The 21,584-nt window shown below is 41.4% G+C and overlaps 1 protein-coding gene across 1 annotated transcript; it reads left to right on the top strand.

Moving 5' to 3' along the window:
- The first annotated feature begins 3,706 nt into the window (after positions 1-3,706).
- LOC117414214 (regulator of G-protein signaling 20-like) lies at positions 3,707-21,462 on the top strand. Its single transcript, XM_034024021.3, has 6 exons — positions 3,707-4,032; positions 4,238-4,282; positions 15,201-15,370; positions 18,377-18,466; positions 19,398-19,632; positions 20,321-21,462. Exons 3-6 carry the CDS (start codon positions 15,240-15,242, stop codon positions 20,510-20,512), a joined length of 648 nt encoding a protein of 215 aa, XP_033879912.3. The 5' UTR covers positions 3,707-4,032; positions 4,238-4,282; positions 15,201-15,239; the 3' UTR covers positions 20,513-21,462.
- Positions 21,463-21,584: the final 122 nt, after the last annotated feature.

The following is a 21,584-nucleotide window of genomic DNA, read 5'->3' as shown; positions in this document are numbered from 1 at the left end:
ATTCTGAAGTGGCCTTCTATGAGTCCTGATTTGAATCCTATCGAACATCTATGGAAAGAGCTGAAGCTTGCAGTCTGGAGAAGGCACCCATCAAACCTGAGACAGCTGGAGCAGTTTGCTCAGGAAGAGTGGGCCAAACTACCTGTTAACAGGTGCAGAAGTCTCATTGAGAGCTACAGAAAACGTTTGATTGCAGTGATTGCCTCTAAAGGTTGTGCAACAAAATATTAGGTTAGCGGTCCCATCATTTTTGTCCATGCCATTTTCCTTTGTTTTATTATTTACAATATTATGTTGAATAAAACATCAAAAGCAAAGTCTGATTTCTATTAAATATGGAATAAACAATGGTGGATGCCAATTACTTTTGTCAGTTTCAAGTTATTTCAGAGAAAATTGTGCATTCTTCATTTTTTGTGGAGGGGTACCAACAAATTTGAGCACGTCTGTATGTATATATATATATATATATATATATATATATATATATATATATATACTGCTGTACTCCGTGAGATAAAGCTGTCTGACTCCACGGCAAACGTCAAATAAGAATGCCGCTTTCACAAAAGGTCAAAAAGGTCAATTTGGAGATACAGCCACAGTAGAATTGTTTTATAATTTATAGAAAAATGAAACTGACAGATAGAAAGTGGACTGGCTGTCTGGTTAGTTGACATGGATACTGTAATGAATTGGTATCTCACCCCATCGAAGTGAATGGAAAGGCAAGGCTAAACACGAAACGCAAACCATACGATTCAAAGGTGAACGTCTTACCATTCAACTAAAGGACAAGCTCTGTAGTCGAGATAAGTACGTGTGTATGCTGAGGTCAGTATTATTAACTTATCAGCCACTAGGTGGAGATTCATTACAATACTCAACTCGCATTTGCTACAACGCATCTATGTATATTATGGCAAATAGTCTTTTCACATTTTCGTAAATAAGGAATTCATTCTTTTGTAATTGGTTGATTTGAATCTGAAAACAAATATGCAGAGTCTAAACTAATCTGATTCAGAGAAATCAGTGCTTCTGAAGCTGAAGCTTTTTTAATAACCATGAGCAAATAATGCCTGAGCGGAAATGTCGCAGCTCGCGTGAATAGAAAAAACTGCCTGGAAGTAGTTGCTCTGTGCATTAATGATGCATCCTCAATGATGAAGGTGACAAAGACGTGGAGTTTGGCGGTTTCGGATCAGATGATACAGACTCCGCAGTCTGATTGATTACGCTTTTGTTACGCTACAATCCATATTTTAGATTTTTTTGTTTGTTTGTTTGTTTGTTTGTTTTAGACAAGAGCTTTGTATTGAACATTTTAATGCTATAGTGCTACGTTTAATTGATTATTTCGTAGGGGTTCGCGAGTGGCTCATCCAGTTAAAGCGCTGCTGCTAGGAGCGCAGGATGAGTCACACAGTTTGGACAGCGTTAGTTGGTGTCCGGGCTGTACAAGAGGCCAAACTTTTCTGGGGACTCCGAAGGGGGCGTCACATTGGCTCTGACGCTCCCAGGATGGGGGATGGGAAACCGGCAGCGACTCCTTCTTCTCATCGTGCAAAAGCAAACCCTACTGGCCGGATACCGAGCGCATTCAGAGTGGATAAAAAGCAGGGCTGATCTTTTTTAAATAACTATTGTGCAGAACACAATTCTGATTTATTTAATTTCAGCATCCCTCCACATGATTGTGTGAGCTCACAAGATTAATCTGTGACATGGACACATTTTCCACATGCAGCATTGCTACCCAAGAAGACACACTTAGCTAGCTGATGTCTTGCTCCAGTGGGATGTTGTTAACACAAGCTAAGTCATTGGGATCCTTAAGGAGCACCTAGACAAAATACGGTACTGAGATAAAGCAGTGTGGAGTAGTGGTTAGGGCTCTGGACTCTTGACCGGAGGGTCGTGGGTTCAATCCCAGGTGGGGGACACTGCTGCTGTACCCTTGAGCAAGGTACTTTACCTAGATTGCTCCAGTAAAAACCCAACTGTATAAATGGGTAATTGTATGTAAAAACAATGTGATATCTTGTAACAATTGTAAGTCGCCCTGGATAAGGCCGTCTGCTAAGAAATAAATAATAATAATAAATCAGCAACAAGTAACCGGACAATACTTGATAGGCTGAATAGCCTCCTCTCATTTGTAACTTTCCTTGCTTTGTTATCACACCAGCCAAACTGTTATGGGTCAGGTTAAATAAAGTACATGAAGCTAAACTGATTTCAATTAATCTTATCTAATATGCATTACCATCATGTCATAGATATCACGTTTTCCTCTATAAAAGAGTAAATTACACATTGTTTTCAAAAGGATAAAAACGCCTGTTTAAGTTGCAAAACTAGACGTAAACACAGCACGTATTTCATTTAAGGCAGTTTAAGTAAGTTTGGTTGTTTATTTCTCATTTTGTAACTTTTTTAACCTTTTGAAAAAGGAAGCAATTTACATTTTAAAAAGCAACTACAAGATGTGCTGTATATTAATGCATATTATTTAATACATTTGTCCATTATAGATACTGTTTAATTGCTCTTTTGGTTTCAGGGCTTGCAATAAAAGGGTTTAATAATGGTAGCATATCCATATGTATTTGATTGATATTCAACCAGAATAACTACAATTGAATTGATAAGCTATTCCATCTTTCTCTCCAGTTAGGTGAAATGGCAGCTATTTGGTAAGAACCAACACTTTTTTGTATTCCATGGATGAATTATAAAAAGAACCTTTGATATGGAAGTCACAGTACATGTCAGATCATAAAGTTAAGTTTTACTGCAGTATCAGATACAATGCTACAAATTCGACCACAAGCATTACTGTGGTTGGCGGTAGATGTTTATGTGTTTTCAATATCTTCCTCAAACAATCCATTCACCCTATTAATGTGTATTCAGTCAACAGCAAAATGGTCGATTCGATATCGAGATTGACAGATATAGGCACTGTTTATGGATGGATCTGATAAGATAGGCACACGTTTTAATTGTTGTTTACAGAGAAGCTAAATGGTGACATCTAGTGGCAAACAAAAATTACAGGTTAACAGACTTATTTTTTCTTGGACCAGTTTAACCTCAACCAGCGCCAAGTCTCCGGAACCAGTACGACCTGCTGAAAACCAGCAAACCACCAGCTCTGACCAGCATACCCTTTATAATAAACAGTACAATCTACTGTAGTATGCTACATTAAATACTACAAGTTGTTGTAATTTGTTGTAACATGCAGTGGCTCTAAAGGACAGGTATGGAATTCCTTTAGGACATGCTATGGCATTTGTTTTGTGAGGGGTACTGCAGTTAATACTGTATCAAAGTGTTCATTAGACACTATACACTGCAGTCATTTTCATCAAGGAAGTCTGATTTAGTCCTGGCTGCAATATTGCATAGAGGTACACAAAAAAAGCTTTTCACTTGGAAGCCAATTTAAAGTGTTTAAAAAATACAATGCAATAATAAAACAACATTGGGGCACAGTAACTTTGCAGTACTAGCCTGCTGCAGATGCCCATCCTACTTTTGTTACAGGTTGTACGTCTCGTGTATTGTGTTGTATTTATGTATTATAAATACAAATACTAGGTACTCGTCATATATTCTTCATTACACATACACGGAATCTTTAAAACACAGATAGATCACCAGTAATATTTATTTAAACCGTATTTGCCATTATTCATTATTCTTCTAAAGCCATGATTTTTCCATAGGTCTTTTGAATATATAGTACTAGAGTGCTTACCGTTATGCAGCAATTAGATGAACCCGAGTGAATGAAAATGCTATAATTGCTATACCTTTTGTAACTAATCTCACCACGTCTCGTCAATTTATTTCGGGTTAAAAGAAGACTCGCATTGGTTTCAGATGTCAAGAAAGCATTACGCATGCGTGTCTTATGTACCGAAACCCAGCATCTTTTATGTCAAGCAGAGCTAGCCTTTTATGTTTATTTTTTTAAACACCTTTACACCAGAAAAACTCTGCCTCTGTGATCTGAATAATGTAAGTACGGTATTTTAAAAAAAGAAGACAAAAATGTATGTATTATTCCTTTGACTAATAATGTTATAATGCGCAGTTGTTTCAAATGCGATGCACCATTGTAATGCGCGATTGCTGTTGTATTGTGTATATTTATTTAATTGTATGTGTTGCTGAAAAGTTGCGTTTCTAAAGATTATTTTCTTTTTGTTCGTTTCTCCTGTAGTGGCTCAATAGATCGTGTATTTTGTGTCTTTCAAAGCAACAGGAGGTAAGACATATGTTCCTTCTATTATCTATTAAATTAGATTAAATGTAATAACTGTAAACAGGGAAATAATAATCTCGTTTGTCTGCATACTCTTAAATTACACGATGTCCTTTTAACATCCCTTAACTTTTATCAGCGACCGACAGTGTTTCAGAAAGTGAAATCAGCGTGCTTGGTATGTGCGGTATAATTCTTGTGAGATTTATTTGCCAGGCTGAATTGAATTAAAGTTGAACCAAATAAACGAATAAAGCTTTATAACGTGTAACTACTATATATAGTTATGTAAAATTTATTCGGAAAGAAAATTAACAGGTTGCGACACATTTCTGAATCTGATATTTTTAAGAGTACAGTATTTTCTTTTGAGTGGTAGTTCTAAAATGCTAAGAAATAATAAGCAGTATGGTGGCACAGTAGACACCTGGCTATTTGATTGAGGACTTGAACAAACAGAAATATTTTGAATATTTATATATTTATACTATTTATTTATTTCATTTTTGCTCCAGGGAAAATAAAATGTGTACCTTATTTTGTAGAAGGCATATCTTGGGACAGGAATGGGCTATGAAGATACTGAGGGAACAGAATTTATTTAGCCTAGAGCAAAGAACAGTTAGGGGTGGCTTGGTCTTTTAAACCTTGAAAGGAGTTGATAAAGTTAACCCTTATCAATAAAGCACTGAAACCAAGACCACAAGACACAGTTGGGAATTAAGTGAAGATAGACTTAGAATAGAGGGAAGAAGACACTTCTTCACACAGAGAGTGGTGAGGGTATGGAATGGGCTGCCTAGTCATGTTGTTGAAGGAGACACTTCTTCAAATAGACAGTGGTGAGGAGATGGAATGGGCTGCCTAGTCATGTTGTAGAAGGAGACACTTCTTCACACAGAGAGTGGTGAGGAGATGGAATGGGCTGCCTAGTCATGTTGTTGAAGAAGACACTTCTTCACATAGAGTGGTGAGGAGATGGAATGGGCTGCCTTGTCATGTTGTTGAAGAAGACACTTCTTCACACACAGAGTGGTGAGGGTATGGAATGGGCTGCCTAGTCATGTTGTTGAAGGAGACACTTCTTCACATAAACAGTGGTGAGGAGATGGAATGGGCTGCCTAGTCATGTTGTTGAAGAAGACACTTCTTCACATAGAGTGGTGAGGAGATGGAATGGGCTGCCTTGTCATGTTGTTGAAGAAGACACTTCTTCACACACAGAGTGGTGAGGGTATGGAATGGGCTGCCCAGTCATGTTGTTGAGGCAGAATCACTTGAATGAGCTACTAGGAACCGGGGGAGCACAAGGGTCGAATTGCCTCCTCTTGCTTGTACGTTTTCTTATGTTCTTATTAATTACAGTAATGCAACATTTCTTCTCTTTAGTGTGGTGTTTATTTAAACTCATAGCAATATGGAACATTAATTGGTACTTAATAAAAAAAAAGAAAAAAGGCAGAGAGGAGAATATTCCAAGCTAATTAAACATGATGAGCAAACAACTCGAGAGTGCTTGAGAAACGTTGAAATAGATTTTCAAAAATAGTTCAACAGAGACTGGAGCTCTGTAAATACTTTGAATTGTGGTCCTTTGTAGCAAAAACAAAGAGCCCAAACCATGAGTAAGGTTGCAGTGGACTTTTTAAACTCTGAAATGTTGAATTTACATTAGTGCTGTATCTTGCTATGCAAATATGTTCCTCTGTTTTACTAATGATCTTTTTCCTGAGACATGATCATACTTAAATGGCAGAAGTGTATGTGTCTGTCCATGTTCAAAGTGCAAGTGAAAAGTTTTTGGGCTTAGTATTATAGGTACATGTTTATCAATAGCATAGGGCAGCAGTGTGGAGTAGTGGTTAGGGCTCTGGACTCTTGACCGGAGGGTTGTGGGTTCAATCCCCGGTTGGGGACATTGCTGCTGTACCCTTGAGCAAGGTACTTCACCTAAATTGCTCCAGTAAAAACCCAACTGTATAAATGGGTAATTGTATGTAAAAATAATGTGATATCTTGTAACAATTGTAAGTCGCCCTGGATAAGGGCGTCTGCTAAGAAATAAATAATAATAATAATAATAATAAAGAAATAGGTCTATGGATTCTAGCAGGATTACATACTTATGTTAAACATAGTGGGAAAATGTATTAAAATAATATATATTGTTTCTGTTACAAAATATACAATATTTCCCTTGTGTTTGGATTTGCTTATCATAAAGTGCAAACATTATTTTAAAAAAAGATTACAGTAATTACTGTAATTATGAAAAGTAATCTCTGATTATTAGCGGCATTGACAATATTAGTCCCTTTATACGGATTAGCCCCTATACCTAATCATTAGTAGCCTATGTCACCCAACAGCTTTGATGGGTTGTATTACAGTGGTGTTTACAGTGAAGTCCTAAAACCCTATAGCCTCTTAAAAAAAAAAAAAAACTATTTGTATATACTGACGAATGCAGAATATAAGGTCATTAGAATTTAGTGAAGCATTTAAACTGTAGTTTCTGCTGTTGGCTGTATTGATACACACTTGCCCTGCAGTGTAACAACTGTGGTGTACTGTATTCAATTGATTATTCCTTTTAACTTCATAGTTCATTTACCCAATATTGGCAGGCAATCACTGGGAATGTACGTTCATCAGGGACAACTGGATACTTTAGAGATGGCTGTTGCAAAAAGGTTTATAGAAAATGCCATTTCTGCATTGTGTACTTTCTAATTTTATTAATTAGATATTTCTTATCTTCACTGAACTGCAAACAAATAACTCAAGTATAAGGCATATAAATTAAGAGCTTCCTTTAACCTAAAGTAGTACCAGATATCACGTTTTAAAATAGCATGTGTTACTTTCAAAACTGAACATTTGAGACCTGTGTAGCTAATGGATTTATGGAAATATTTTGTTAGCTACAATTGCTTTAACAATTGCAGATATGCTCTTTACTTATCAGCAACACACCATTTAAAATTGTGTTCTAGCCGAGCATTGTTTTCCATCTCCAAGGTACATGCCTGCTTTGAAATATAACTGGCACAGGTGTAGGTGATTGATTGGGAGATATACAGTAGCTTGCACTAACCCTCTATTACCAGACAAACATTGATGGAATGCGTGGCCTCCTCTCTTTCGTAGATGTTTGAGCCCTGTGTGTTTCACCAGCATGAATGATAACACCGTGAAATAATAATTTTTTTTTTTGTTCCTGGGTAGTAAGTGTTATTTCCTAATTGCTTATGCCTCAAAAGTATAGAAAATGGCTATTATTCCCCACAAACTTTGCTTTTGTGACCAGGACAGTGATATTTTGAAATTTACCTATTTTCCAGAACATTCCAGATAGATTCAGTGCTGAATAAACTTGGAGTAACTTCTAGAACTTTCCAGTAATATAAATATGTGGCAAAGTGGTAATGACGTGCAGGTGAGTGCAGTGCAGAATAATTACACAGACAGACGTTGGTACAGGTGCAAGGGTGTTTATTTAATTTAGTAAATGTCCAGAGCCTCAAGGCAAAACCTGTAAATAATAATAGTGATGGAAGTGATACAGCGGCGTGTATCACTTCTAATTTATAATCCCGCGGGTTTGACCCGCAACCCCAAAGTCCCGTTCCGACACCCACACTAAACACGAACACAAAGACAGTGCGTGATTCAAGTGCTAAAAGGTGCAAACACAAAGACAGTTGGTAGTGAAAGGTGAGTGGTGAAGTCCGGGTTTTTCGCTGGCCTGCGGCTGCAGCTCCGGATCGTGCTCAGTAATCTTCTGTGACAAATAACACACAAGACACACAGTGTTAATACACAGACACAGAACACTCACGGTTTACTCACGGTACGGGCTCCTTCTTGGTTAGTTAACTTAACCATATGCAAAGGAACAGATCACTCAAGCCATGCCCCCTATTTATACCCTCGCCCATGACCCCGAGGTTAACGAGCGCATCCGCTCCTCCAGTCCTCGGATGCCACGCCGCTTACCGTCTGGGTCACTGAGCTCGGGTGCCATGGCTCCGTCCCCTTCCGAACTGACCGATTTCCATCTACCCTACGGAATAAATTGTCGTGCCATTTCATTAAGGGTACTCTGTTCCTCATATACCGTGCTCTCACAGGTCGAGAGGGAGATCTAACACTAAGACTCATTCGATCTCTGTCACATATCCCACCGCTCAGAGTGGAGCCGAAGGAACACTCGGCTAAACCTACCTTTCCCATTACTCCCCCCTCCCGGGAAAAATAATCCGCATTTTGGTGGTCTTTCCCTGCACGGTGTACCATATGGTACATGAAGGGCTGCAATGCCAGATACCACCGAGTTATCCGGGCATTGCTGTCCTTCATTGTGCTTAACCACTTGAGTGGGGCGTGGTCAGTGACAAGATCAAATGAGTGTCCGAGCAGGTAGTATCTTAAAGAGTGAGTAGCCCATTTAATGGCCAAACACTCTTTTTCGACAACGGAGTAGTTGCGCTCCCGAGGGAGCATTTTTTTACTTATATACAGAACAGGATGTTCTACTCCGCCTACCATTTGAGACAGGACTGCACCCAACCCGACATCCGAAGCATCGGTGTGGAGGATGAATCTCTTAGTGAAGTCTGGCGTGATGAGAGCAGGGGCCTGGCAAAGTCTCTGCTTAACAGTATTAAACGCCCCCTGACATTCTTCTGACCATTTAATTAAATTTGGTGCGCTCTTTTTGGTGAGGTCAACTAAGGGATTAACCACTGTGGCATACTCGGGGATAAAGCGGCGGTAATAACCGGCTAACCCCAGTAGCGACCGCACTTGAGCCTTGGTTTTGGGGATTGCCGCGTCTACCAAGGCCTGGACCTTGGAGACAACGGGTTTCACCCTGCCATTCCCCATTACAAATCCCAAATATTGTGTTTCTCTTTTGGCAAACGCACATTTTCGCAAGTTAGCTGTCAGCCGGGCTGCCCTTAGAGACTTAAGGACGGCTGTGATCCTAGCCAAATGCTCTCGCCAGGTGGAGCTGTAAATGACCACATCATCAATATACGCTGCCGCATATTCACGATGTGGGTGTAAAACCTGGTCCATCAGTCTCTGGAAGGCAGCAGGCGCACCATGTAACCCAAACGGCATGGTTGTAAAATGAAACAGCCCCTCTGGTGTTGAAAATGCGGTTTTCTCTCTAGAACTACGAGTTAACGGGATCTGCCAATATCCCTTCGTCAGATCCAGAGTGGAGATGAACCTCGCCGTCCCCAGTCTATCTAGGAGTTCGTCGACCCGAGGCATGGGATACGCATCAAACTTGGCAATAGCGTTTACCTTGCGGAAATCAACGCAGAAGCGGTTGGTGCCGTCCTTTTTGGCCACTATCACAATTGGACTGCACCACTCGCTCCTGGAAGGCTCAATCACCCCAAGTTCGAGCATGTCCCATACCTCTTTGCGAACGCCACTCCGTCGACTTTCCGGGATCCGGTAAGGTCTCTCTCGCACTGTGACACCTGGGGGAGAGATAATGTCATATTCAGCGAGGTTAGTTCTACCGGGCGTGTTAGAAAAAACATCGCTAAATTCCTCAATTAACCTACGTAGTTCACGTTGCTGATCAGGAAGTAACTGTTCCCCCATCGAAATGTTCTTTGTGCTAGAGGGTTCTAGCTCGGGCCCTAAATCATCCTCTATATTGCCTGGGGCTATGAATAACACCTCTCTTGCCTGCCAGGGCTTTAATAAATTTATGTGATAAATTTCTTTTTTGTTACGGCGATCGGGCTGTTTAATTTCGTAATTCACCTTTCCTATAGCCCGAATCACCTCATATGGCCCTTGCCATTTAGCACATAGTTTGGATTCCGATGAGGGAAGTAGCAGCATTACCTTGTCTCCAGGTCGAAAAGTTCGGATTAATGCATTTTGATTGTAATGCTGCTGTTGTCGATGCTGAGCCGATCTGAGATTGTCTTGGGCCAAACGACCGACCAAATCTAGGCGATCTCTCAGTAGGAGCACATGCTGCACTACATTTTTGGACGAGCCTTTGTGCTCCTCCCACCCCTCTCTCAACAGATCGAGAATGCTGCGAGGCTGTCGGCCGTACAAGAGCTCGAAGGGGGAGAACCCTGTCGAACTCTGCGGCACCTCTCTCACTGCAAAAAGGAGGTAGGGAAGAAGCGATGCCCAATGTTTTTGCTCTTGATTCACAAATCGTCTCAGCATCGCCTTTAGAGTCTGATTAAAACGTTCCACCAAACCGTCCGTCTGTGGATGATAAACCGACATTCTGATGGGACGTATTTTTAGTAATTTATATACCTGCTGTAGCGTATTTGACAAGAAATTAGTTCCATGATCAGTCAATATCTCGTTGGGGATCCCTACTCTTGCCATAATCTGCACTAGTTCTTTGGCTATCGCAGCAGCACTAGTGGACCTCAATGGAACTGCCTCTGGGTATCGCGTTGCGTAATCTACCACCACTAATATATGCGTATACCCGGAGTCAGAAGGTAGCAAAGGGCCGACTATGTCCACTGCGATGCGTTCAAAGGGGGTGGAAATAATCGGCAGTGGGACCAAAGGGGCGGGGCGCACTCGACCCGGCGCTACTCTCTGGCAGTCTGGGCATGTGGCTACATATTTCGACACTTCTTTATAAAGACCTGGCCAAAAGAATCGAGCCAATATCCGTTCCCTTGTCTTGTCAACACCGAGGTGCCCCGCAAAAGGGATATCATGCGCCAGCCTCATGACCTCCAGCCGACAAGACGGGGGGACCAATAATTGTGTTACAGGATGTCCTGTGCCCGCGGCCAGGTTTACCCTATATAGTAATTGCCCCTTGATAATGAAGTGTGGAAATACTAGTGCCCCAGCGCCTTCAACATCCTTACCTTCAATGGACCGGACCTGTCCCCGAATGTGCACCAGTGATGGGTCATTGTCCTGCTCCCACACTAGGTTCACATTCGAGTGCCACATGTCCGGTATATTGAGCGGGGCGGGAGTAACATCTGCCCTTGATGGCCCAGTAACCTCGCCCTCTCGGTCACACTGCGTTCCGACCCCCTTCGACTGACGTTTTTCACCGTTATAACAGGCTCCCACCAGCCCCCAGCCTTGTCTCATTAACGCTCCCTCCCATTTCCGCAGCCTTCTCTCTTTGTTTGTTTTTTTCGGCCGGAACAGGGAAGAGAACATTTCCGCTTGAAAGGGAAAAACATTAACAATCATTTCCCCTTCTACTTTTTCTGCCACATTTGCGTGTATGGCCGGGACTGCCCTTAATTTCAATAAATCTTTATAGTTGGGCCAGTCCCGACCCAGAATAATGGGATGTGGTAACCTTTCCGCTACCCCAACTACCAGGGAACGTTTCATCGGACCGACCGATAAATATGCTTTTACTGTGGGGTATGTTGCCGTGTCTCCATGGATACAGGAGATCGCCACCTGACCTTGTGGCTGCCACACCATACCGCCCAAGAGAGATGCTCTAATTAAGGTCTGACCACACCCTGTGTCCACTAATGCATGGGTCTTCACATTTCCAAAAATCACCTTAACAATACAAGGCCCCTCCCGACCATTTTTCCCTCGCTTACCCGCTTCAGATGCCAGATTACAGACGGCCACGTCACACTCCATCGCAGATGGGCATGACCTAGCCTGATGTCCCGGCTGGCGGCACCTAAAACAGGTAGGGGGAAAGGAGGGCACAGTATTAAATGGTCTGTCCCGCTGCTGGTATGGCAACGGGGCAGGGGCAGCACCTCTACCCCAGCTGGGGGCCAACCTTGGTCTCCATGAAGAGGAGGCAAGGTCGCCCATTGGGGTTGGTGCTCTCGGAGGTCGTTGACCCGGTCCTGGTGGTGGGGCTGATGGAGCAGAGAGAGGAGGTGGGGCTCGGCTGCTCCGTTGAGGTAGCGGGGTGAGTAGCCCGGTCTGGGCGGATACCAGGGAGTCCTCGAAGTCCTCAGCGAGCTTGACTGCCTGTTCCAGGGTGTCGGGGTTGTGGCGCCGTATCCATCCTTGGGTCTCGGCGCCGACCACATGACAAAACTGCTCAATAACGATGGCCTCCCCCATCTGGGCAGTTGTTTTTAGCGCCGGGGTGAGCCAGTGCATCATGTGGTCACAGAGTTTCTGCGCGACCACCCTGGGGCGTACGTTCGGGGACCTCCTGTACTCCCTGAACCTCACTCGGTGCGTTTCCTCCGTAATATTCAGACGGCGGAGAATAGCCAGCTTTACCAGGTCATATTGAGCGGCGTCGTCATCCCCCATTGCCTGGTATGCTGCCTGCGCTTCCCCAATCAGGCAGGGTCCCAGCTGGCTTGCCCAGAACTGTCGGGGCCATGACGCGGTGGTAGCCAGCCGCTCAAATGCCACCAGGTATGCCTCTGGATCATCATCCGCCGTCATTTTATGCGTCCTGGCTTTGGGCGCTATGAAGCCGCGTTCCGCTGATGCTGTGGGAGGTATTGCCAGCCCGACCCTCTCGATCAGCGCGGTGTACCTCTCCTCTCTCCGTCTTTCCTCCCCCTCCCGTCTGCTGTCCAGCTGCTCCAGCAGCGCCGACAGTGTTGCGTAGTCCATCTCCTACTTCTGACGACCACGTGTGGCAAAGTGGTAATGACGTGCAGGTGAGTGCAGTGCAGAATAATTACACAGACAGACGTTGGTACAGGTGCAAGGGTGTTTATTTAATTTAGTAAATGTCCAGAGCCTCAAGGCAAAACCTGTAAATAATAATAGTGCTGGAAGTGATACAGCGGCGTGTATCACTTCTAATTTATAATCCCACGGGTTTGACCCACAACCCCAAAGTCCCGTTCCGACACCCACACTAAACACGAACACAAAGACAGTGCGTGATTCAAGTGCTAAAAGGTGCAAACACAAAGACAGTTCCGGTAGTGAAAGGTGAGTGGTGAAGTCCGGGTTTTTCGCTGGCCTGCGGCTGCAGCTCCGGATCGTGCTCAGTAATCTTCTGTGACAAATAACACACAAGACACACAGTGTTAATACACAGACACAAAACACTCACGGTTTACTCACAGTACGGGCTCCTTCTCGGTTAGTTAACTTAATATGCAAAGGAACAGATCACTCAAGCCATGCCCCCTATTTATACCCTCGCCCATGACCCCGAGGTTAACGAGCGCATCCGCTCCTCCAGTCCTCGGATGCCACGCCGCTTACCGTCTGGGTCACTGAGCTCGGGTGCCATGGCTCCGCCCCCTTCCGAACTGACCGACTTCCATCTACCCTACGGAATAAATTGTCGTGCCATTTCATTAAGGGTACTCTGTTCCTCGTATACCGTGCTCTCACAGGTCGAGAGGGAGATCTAACACTAAGACTCATTCGATCTCTGTCACAAAATAGTAGTATAAATACAGGGGCCTTAAGCCCACCAGTTCAGTTTAGTTCCAGCTGCCTAAGTGGATACATATCTGCATTTTTCTGAGATGGCATCAAGAGGCTGCAAGCATCTGGCAGACGCATTTTGCTATGTCTGCGGCCAATTTATCAAGACAAGAGCGAAAAAGTACTCCGTGGAAGCATCTGCTAAGATGTGTGAGGCCTACAAGGCATATTTCGGCATGCCTGTCGGGGATCAAGACAAACCCTGGGCACCTCATTTCACCTGCGAGCACTGCAAAAAAACTCTGGAAGGTAAGATGGACAAATGTTGCTCGGAATTTTATGTTATAAAATTTGTTAAAATTTTTAAAATTGTAAAAGTTTTTAATTTTAAAATGTTTTACAATTTTCAATGTTATTGAAAAAATATATCATATATGAAAAATGTTGCGAGAATCTCTTACACATTAGTCATGGGTGAAATAAATGTATTTTTGTAGGATGGTACAGAGGGGAAAAGAGAGCCATGAAGTTCGCTATCCCAAGAATTTGGCAGGAACCCACTGACCACTGAAGCAACTGCTACTTCTGCATGGTGGACCCTTCCAAGCGGACCGAGGAACAACGTCAAGTGGGAGCCACTGGTGGACCCCCGGAAGGTGCTGATGCCACCGCTGCACATCAAATTGGGCCTTATGAAACAATTTGTCAGAGCTCTAGATAAGGAGTCGGCAGCCTTCAAGTACCTTCAAGACTTCTTCCCTAAGCTGTCTGAGGCAAAGGTCAAAGCCGGTGTCTTCGTCGGACCACAGATAAAGAAGATCCTGAAGTGCAATGAATTCCCCAAGAAGCTCCCTAGTAAGGAGAAAGCGGCTTGGAACAGCTTTGTCGCAGTGGTTCGGGGCTTCCTGGGCAATCACAAGGCCGAAAACTATGTGGAGCTGGTTGAGACTCTGGTGAAGAACTATGGCACAATGGGCTATAGGATGTCCCTCAAAGTCCATATCCTTGATGCTCATCTTGATAAATTCAAGGAGAACATGGGAGCGTACTCGGAGGAACAAGGCGAGCGCTTCCACCAGGATATACTGGACTTTGAACGCCGCTACCAAGGACAGTATAACGAGAACATGATGGGAGACTACATTTGGGGGCTGATTCGTGAAAGTGATTTACAGTATAATCGTAAATCTCGAAAAACTACTCACTTCTAAATCTTTTGTAGTCATTTTTGTATTACTTTAGTATAAATACATGTTAATTTGGATTCATATGTTGTTTTTTTCTGACTTTATGTGAACGAAAAGACACAAATTCGCCCGTTTTCTCATTGGAAATAGGTACATTTCAAAATATCACTGTCCTGGTCACAAAAGCAAAGTGTGTGGGGAATAATAGCCATTTTCTATACTTTTGAGGCATAAGCAATTAGGAAATAACACTTACTACCCAGGAACAAAAATTGTGTTATATAGTGTAATGAAATAAGAAAACTGCTTATTTAGAATGAATGTGGGATGTGAAATGGTTCTCTAAATGTCTTGTGCTGTTTCAGATGCCACCTTAGTGAGAGCAGAGTGCCCGGCAAGGTGCCATGAGGAGACGGCTGTCTCACAGGGACTCCAAAACCCTGCCCCCCTATGACAGAAGTCCTGACTCGTCCCCCTGTAACCGAGGGCCCTACCCCTGCTGTTTCTGTTGGTGCTGCTGTTGCAGCTGTTCTTGGTAAGATGTTTTTGGTTATAACCTGTAAAGCACTGCTAAAGAAAAAATGTAAATCGTGTTTTAATGCATCAACACATACAGGGCTTGAATTGAAACACCTGCCGTAACACTGTCAGTAAGTGAGGGACAGGGAGGCACTTGCTATACCTCAGACTATTCTCCAAAAATCATCTCTTTTGAGACCTGCTGAGCACGGCTAACTAACAGCTCTCATTCTAGCTGTCTTGCACATCCTCAGTTACAACTTCTATATCTGCACTGGTGAGACCGCACAAAGGACTGTGTCAATTCTGGTTACCACTCTACCACACCACTTACAGTAGTGCAAGACTGTGATCAATTGCATTATTCCATGTAATTGGACTGCAATGTCATTTTTGTAATGAGGGGACCAAGACTGAATGCAGTCTTCTAAGTGTGGCCTCACCAGTGTTTTATACAACCTCATACTATCCTCCCTTGATTTGTACTACACACATTTGACTATATAGCCAAGGAGCATTCTGTTTTCCTTTTAAGTGACAGCGACATCCAACACCAAGGTCTTTCTTATAGCAAGCCTGCTCTAGTTCTATAGCACCCATTTAACACTTTTGTTACATTTCATTTGCAACGTTCCAGCCCAGTTATGTATGCAGTCTAAATCCCTAAAGAGTAGAAAGAGCACCAATCCCAGCTGCACCCCACTGAGTACATGCCACTTTACAAGGACTGTCTCCTTCCAGTGTTTTAATCAGTTATGTATCCACTTGCATGTACAGTTCTACCTGATCTTAAGGATCAGTGTTTTGTACGGCTATTTGTCAGGTCCTTTTTAAAAGTCTAGATGTATTGTGTTACATGCTCTGTTTGTATTCATCCTCAAAGTACGTTCTTCAAAGGAGTCTAGAAGATTAGTCAGACAGGATCGACCTTTTCTGAATCGATGTTGGCTGTCTTCTATGATGTTGTTACTATTTCTTATTTCGCCTTGTGATTGATTCTGTGGTCGTACCTGTTTGGGACATTTGAGAATAATAAGCAGAGACAAGCTGTTTCTTCACTAGGGACTGTTACGAATCGTGTTAAAAAAGCAATCATTTGCAGCTTCCACCATTTCAGGCTTTTAACATATAAGTGATGGATTGTTTAGCTGTGGCCTTCCTACTAGTCTTACAGTTGACAATTCATCATTTAGAAAAGACCGCCATTCAAAAAGATGGACGAGAATGTAAAACCACGCTTACTCTGGAAGAATCCCCAGAAGGCTGTTTTAGGCTGTGAGCTGCAGCAGTGGCTTGATATTATGTTAGATATCATTATTATTATTATTATTATTATTATTATTTATTTATTAGCAGACTCCCTTATCCAGGGCGACTTACAATCGTAAGCAAATACATTTCAAGTGTTACAATACAAGTAATACAATAAGAGCAAGAAATACAATAACTTTTGTTCAAGCAAAGTACAAGTGTGACAAACCACAATTCAATAATACAGCAGATAATAGTGATAGTTACATCAGGATATGATTAAATAGTGATAGTTACATCAGGATGTGATTAAATACAAAGTACTACAGGTTAAACACTTGGCAGATTACAGTATTCTGAAGTACAGGATTAAATGCAGTAAAATAGGGGGCAGATAAGAGCAAAATAAAGCACATAGCAAAATAAAGCACATATCATGCTTTGTCCCAGGCAGATAGTAAGCAAGGCACCAAAGCTGTTGTTATTTCCAAAGGAAATGTTTGCAAATGTGCTTAAAATGTACTGTATGTGAGCTCATAACTACACACTTTTGAAGGTGGAAAATGCTGCTGTGACAAGATTTCTTTTAAACCACAGTTTGAACAATTTTGTTTGGCGATACACAGCTATAGCCAAAGTTTTGCATCACCCTAAGAATTAACAAATTTTGCTTCATAAAGTCGAATGAAACCTGCTGAATAATGTTCCGTCAAAGTATTTAATTACATACTGTTTTTTAGTTCTCCATATACTTAACAAGAAAACTGACAAAAATTAAAAAATGTGACATTTCGAATTCTAACATGAACTACTGTACTGCTTTTATGGCTTCCGGTAGACTTTTGCCGTATCATTTTGTAGTTTCTTTGATTACATGATGTTAAATAAAACATATAAATTATGTTCATATAGTTGTTTTTTTATTAGTTTTTTGGTTTTTTTTATGTCTCAATCCTAAAATTCTAGGTGATGCAAAACTTTTGACCACAGCTGTAAAAAGACTGCTTTTGAATTACAGGCGACAAACAAGTCTCGCTACAAGGTTCATTTTCATTTTAGTTTAATGCGCCTCATGTATGGAGAGCCATGTTTCATTGCCTCTGCCACTGCTAAACAATGAATTGCTTTTATGTTGAGACCATTTGCTTCACTAAACAGTGCAAGTATAACACACACCCTTGGGAAATGTGTCGGGCAACCTTCACCTTGACCTCCTATACTAAATGCAATTTTCGTAGTAATCTAAAAACGACTCAATGAAATTGTGGTAACCCATCATATAAATGAGTTCTGATACCACTGGTGGCTTCTTTGTTTTCCTCCATAAAAATTTATATAAAATCCTTCAATTGGATTTGCTACCAAAAGCGTATTTGTCTTTTTCAAATTGTAATACAGTAAATCATTTCATTTTTATATAACTAGTTGTAGTTGGAGTGCATTGTTTTTTAGCGCTCTGGGATGCCATGGCGTGAAGGGCGTTGTATAAAAATGAATTTGTATTGTATTGCATTGTATATGAAAGTATTATATTTATCCCCTGGAGAAAATAAGTGGTGGCGCCTTTGTCTGTATGTCACTGTTAAAGGTCCCATATGACTACACTCAACTCTTTATTTGTAGAGTTATGCAAGTCTTATCTGATATAGTAAACATATGTTTAAAATCTACACATTGAGGTATTTCTTTTGCTGACACTTCTCCCTTTCTTCGTGGCTGTAAGTCTACATTTAACTCCCTCATGAAGCTGTTTTGTTTTTCTAATTGTCAGCCTGACAGTGCCAAACAAAGACCAGGATGTGTGCAGCAGGAGGGCGTCCAACATCTCCACACTAGAGAGCCTTCAGAGGAACGAGGATAGGTAGTGGACTGTCTTCATTTTACATTGGAACCAACACTTTGTACATGCGTGAATGATGGGAGTCGTGTAACACTTTTAACCACTTTACTGTATTCCAGGGCTGTCCAAGAGGTGGTTCATGAGCCATATACATGTGTATAAAATTGTGATATTTGTGGTGTATAGAGCCTATAAGAAATCATCACTATGGCTACGTTTAAAATACATGCTGAACTGCTTTGCTGTACACTAAAGGAATAACTTGATATTATTACTGACTCATTTTGTACCATTACGATTTTGTATTCGTTCACTTGTGAAATAGATTTTACTGCCTGGAATCTTCTGTTGTATTAATGATGTATTACAGATACAACACAAGATTCCTGTCACCTTTCCTTCAAATCAATTGCTGTATTATATATTATTTGTAAAGGACTACTGTTTGTTAATTTGCAACATTCTTACGCATTTTCCACTAAGAAGCCTTTTCAAACTGCAGTAACCAGGCAACAGGAATTTTAAGTGAAATGTATTTTACAACATTAGTGTGGTAGAAAAAGAATCTTAGCCAAAATGAAATATTTACTATGGAATTTGTTTAACTTTTAATGGAACTAACATGTAGTATATTTGCAGTCTATTGCCACTTTTCTATTTTCACCCTTGCATTTAAAATTCAGATGTAGGCTCACTTGCGCAATGTTGCTCATTTTAAAGTTTTTTTCTTTGCATCCATTTTGTTTTATAAAGTTGAAAAAACTTCATTTTTGGTCAGCACCTGTTGAAATGTCCAGCTTTTAGACACTTGTCCTGTTGTGTGTTGGGATATATCACTTCCAGCTTCTGGTCTTGTTGATGCATGACATTGTACTTGAGGAACTATTATCAAATTCCTCATTTTTTTTTATCAAATTAAAAATACTAACCTGAGAATCAATCCCCTGGTTAGCGGCAGGCTGAGTGTGGAGGAGGCCTCATCCTGGGCACTGTCCTTCAGCACTCTGCTGGACAATGCATCCGGCCGCGACGTCTTCATGGAGTTCCTGCGCTCGGAGCACAGTGATGAGAACATGCTCTTCTGGCAGGCGTGTGAGGATCTCAAGACAGATCAACAGAAGGCTGATATCGGGGAGAGGGCCAAACAAGTCTACCTGGACTACATCTCCATACTCTCTCCCAAAGAGGTGGGTAGCTCACATTCATATCTGGGTAGTGGATTATTAGAAGTCTCTAAGGTGTATAGAAAGTCAGTTTTACATTAGGCTACATAAACTACACTACCACATTATTTTAAACTATCAATGCATGCCTCACACTCTGACGTAATGATATTATAGTTGGTACACAGCTGTATTCTATGATTCTCTCAATAATGAATAAGCAAAAAACAGATCTTTTCATGGATAAGCTAAAGCCCAGAGCCATATTAAAAAAACATGGAAAACCATGGTAAAATATGGTAAATACATAGTATAACCATAAAAAGCAGGAGTTTAAATATAAAATTACTGTGTATTTAACATTTCTAAGTATGCTTCTGTGTTCAGTTGTAATAAATGACTGCTGTTCAGACCCTCTCTTGAGAAACATGTACATTTATGTGTATGCTAAAACACACCAGTAAAAACATTCTCATGCAATTATCAGTTTTAGATAAAAACACTACTGCAGAGTGTGTTATCTAGAAAGAGCATTACCATGTGTGCAAACAGTTAATTAGCCATGAAGATTTAAAATGCCAACAGCTATACAGCTACTGTAATGTTATTCGTCACCTCTCTGGGTGGAGCATGACTCAGTGGTATTACTAGAAATCCAAAGGCTGTTTTTTCCCCAGAATAATTATATTTTCATGACCGTATTCTTTTACAGGTCAGCATTGATGCCACAGTGCGGGAGACAATCAACAGAAACATGGCAACTCCCACTGTGCACGTTTTTGATGACGCCCAAGCACAAATCTACGCACTGATGCACAGAGACTCTTATCCACGATTTCTGAACTCCCCTCTCTACCAGTCTCTGTTGCAGAGCCTCAGTTCAAACAACTCCTCCAACAGCTAGGAGGCGCTAGAGTGCTGGTGGCAGATCCCCAGTTCCTAGTCAACAGATGTCATACGCTGCAGTACGTTTTACACAATTCGACAGTTGTTTACAGAGGTTGGTTTTGTAAAACATGTTTAAAAGTGGCACCCTGAAATGGTACAGTGCTTTGCCTCATACTGTAATCGGAATGAAAACTAAATCTTGATTTTTAATCTTGCCCTTATTTTATATTGCTGAAAGACAAAGAGTCACGAAAAACTGGCCCCAATTTATGGTACCATAATAATCTTTATAACAATACCCTTGGCGAGGGGTCTGTGGAGGAAGAGACATCAACACAAGCCTTGGTACCCGCTACAGGACAGATTTTAGTAGATCAGAAATGCTTCTGTATTTTCCTGGACTGATGTTTACAGGCAAGCTGTGAATTTAAGGACATAATAACCATAATAAAAGTGCATCACAGTAAAATCATAGCAAAGTGTAATAAAGGATAGTGAAAGTATGCTTCATTATACTAAAAAATAAAACATGATGAACTATGGTAAAAGCGTGGTAAAACAGCAAAATTACTGAGCAAATTTACCATGGTCAAATAGTATAAGGGAAACAGATTGTTATTGGTGTGTGTTTAATAAATGTCTGTTAAGCTTGTAATCTTAAAACTTACCATAACAAGGTCTTGCCACTTGCTTATCCCTAGCTAGGACCAGGGCTGGGTCATTTCCATTTCCAAGTCCTTCAAAGGAATACATACTTTACAGTACTCCCTGTGAAGGACAAAATTACTGGTGTGTTATAACCATACAAAAGTAAGTCTCCATCATGTCCATTCACACTGCGTGGAATAATATGTGCAAGCTAAACTCACCTCATATTTTTGATGCTTTTTTAAAAGCATTTTACAATCATACAACACTAGATTACTGAAGTGAAATTAAACTGAAGTGAATCATATCAGCACCCTTACAGACCCCCCCCCCCCCCCCCCCCAATTGTGATACTATTGGTCTATTTCAATTTGGAAATATTAACAGTGTGGTACAGTTCTATCAATGGCTTGTTCCAATGAATCTGCCCGTGTGCTACC

This window comes from Acipenser ruthenus, chromosome 25, assembly GCF_902713425.1.
Source record: "Acipenser ruthenus chromosome 25, fAciRut3.2 maternal haplotype, whole genome shotgun sequence".
In the NCBI taxonomy this organism is placed as follows: Eukaryota; Metazoa; Chordata; class Actinopteri; order Acipenseriformes; family Acipenseridae; genus Acipenser; species Acipenser ruthenus.
This window is presented reverse-complemented; position numbering and strand designations above follow the sequence as displayed.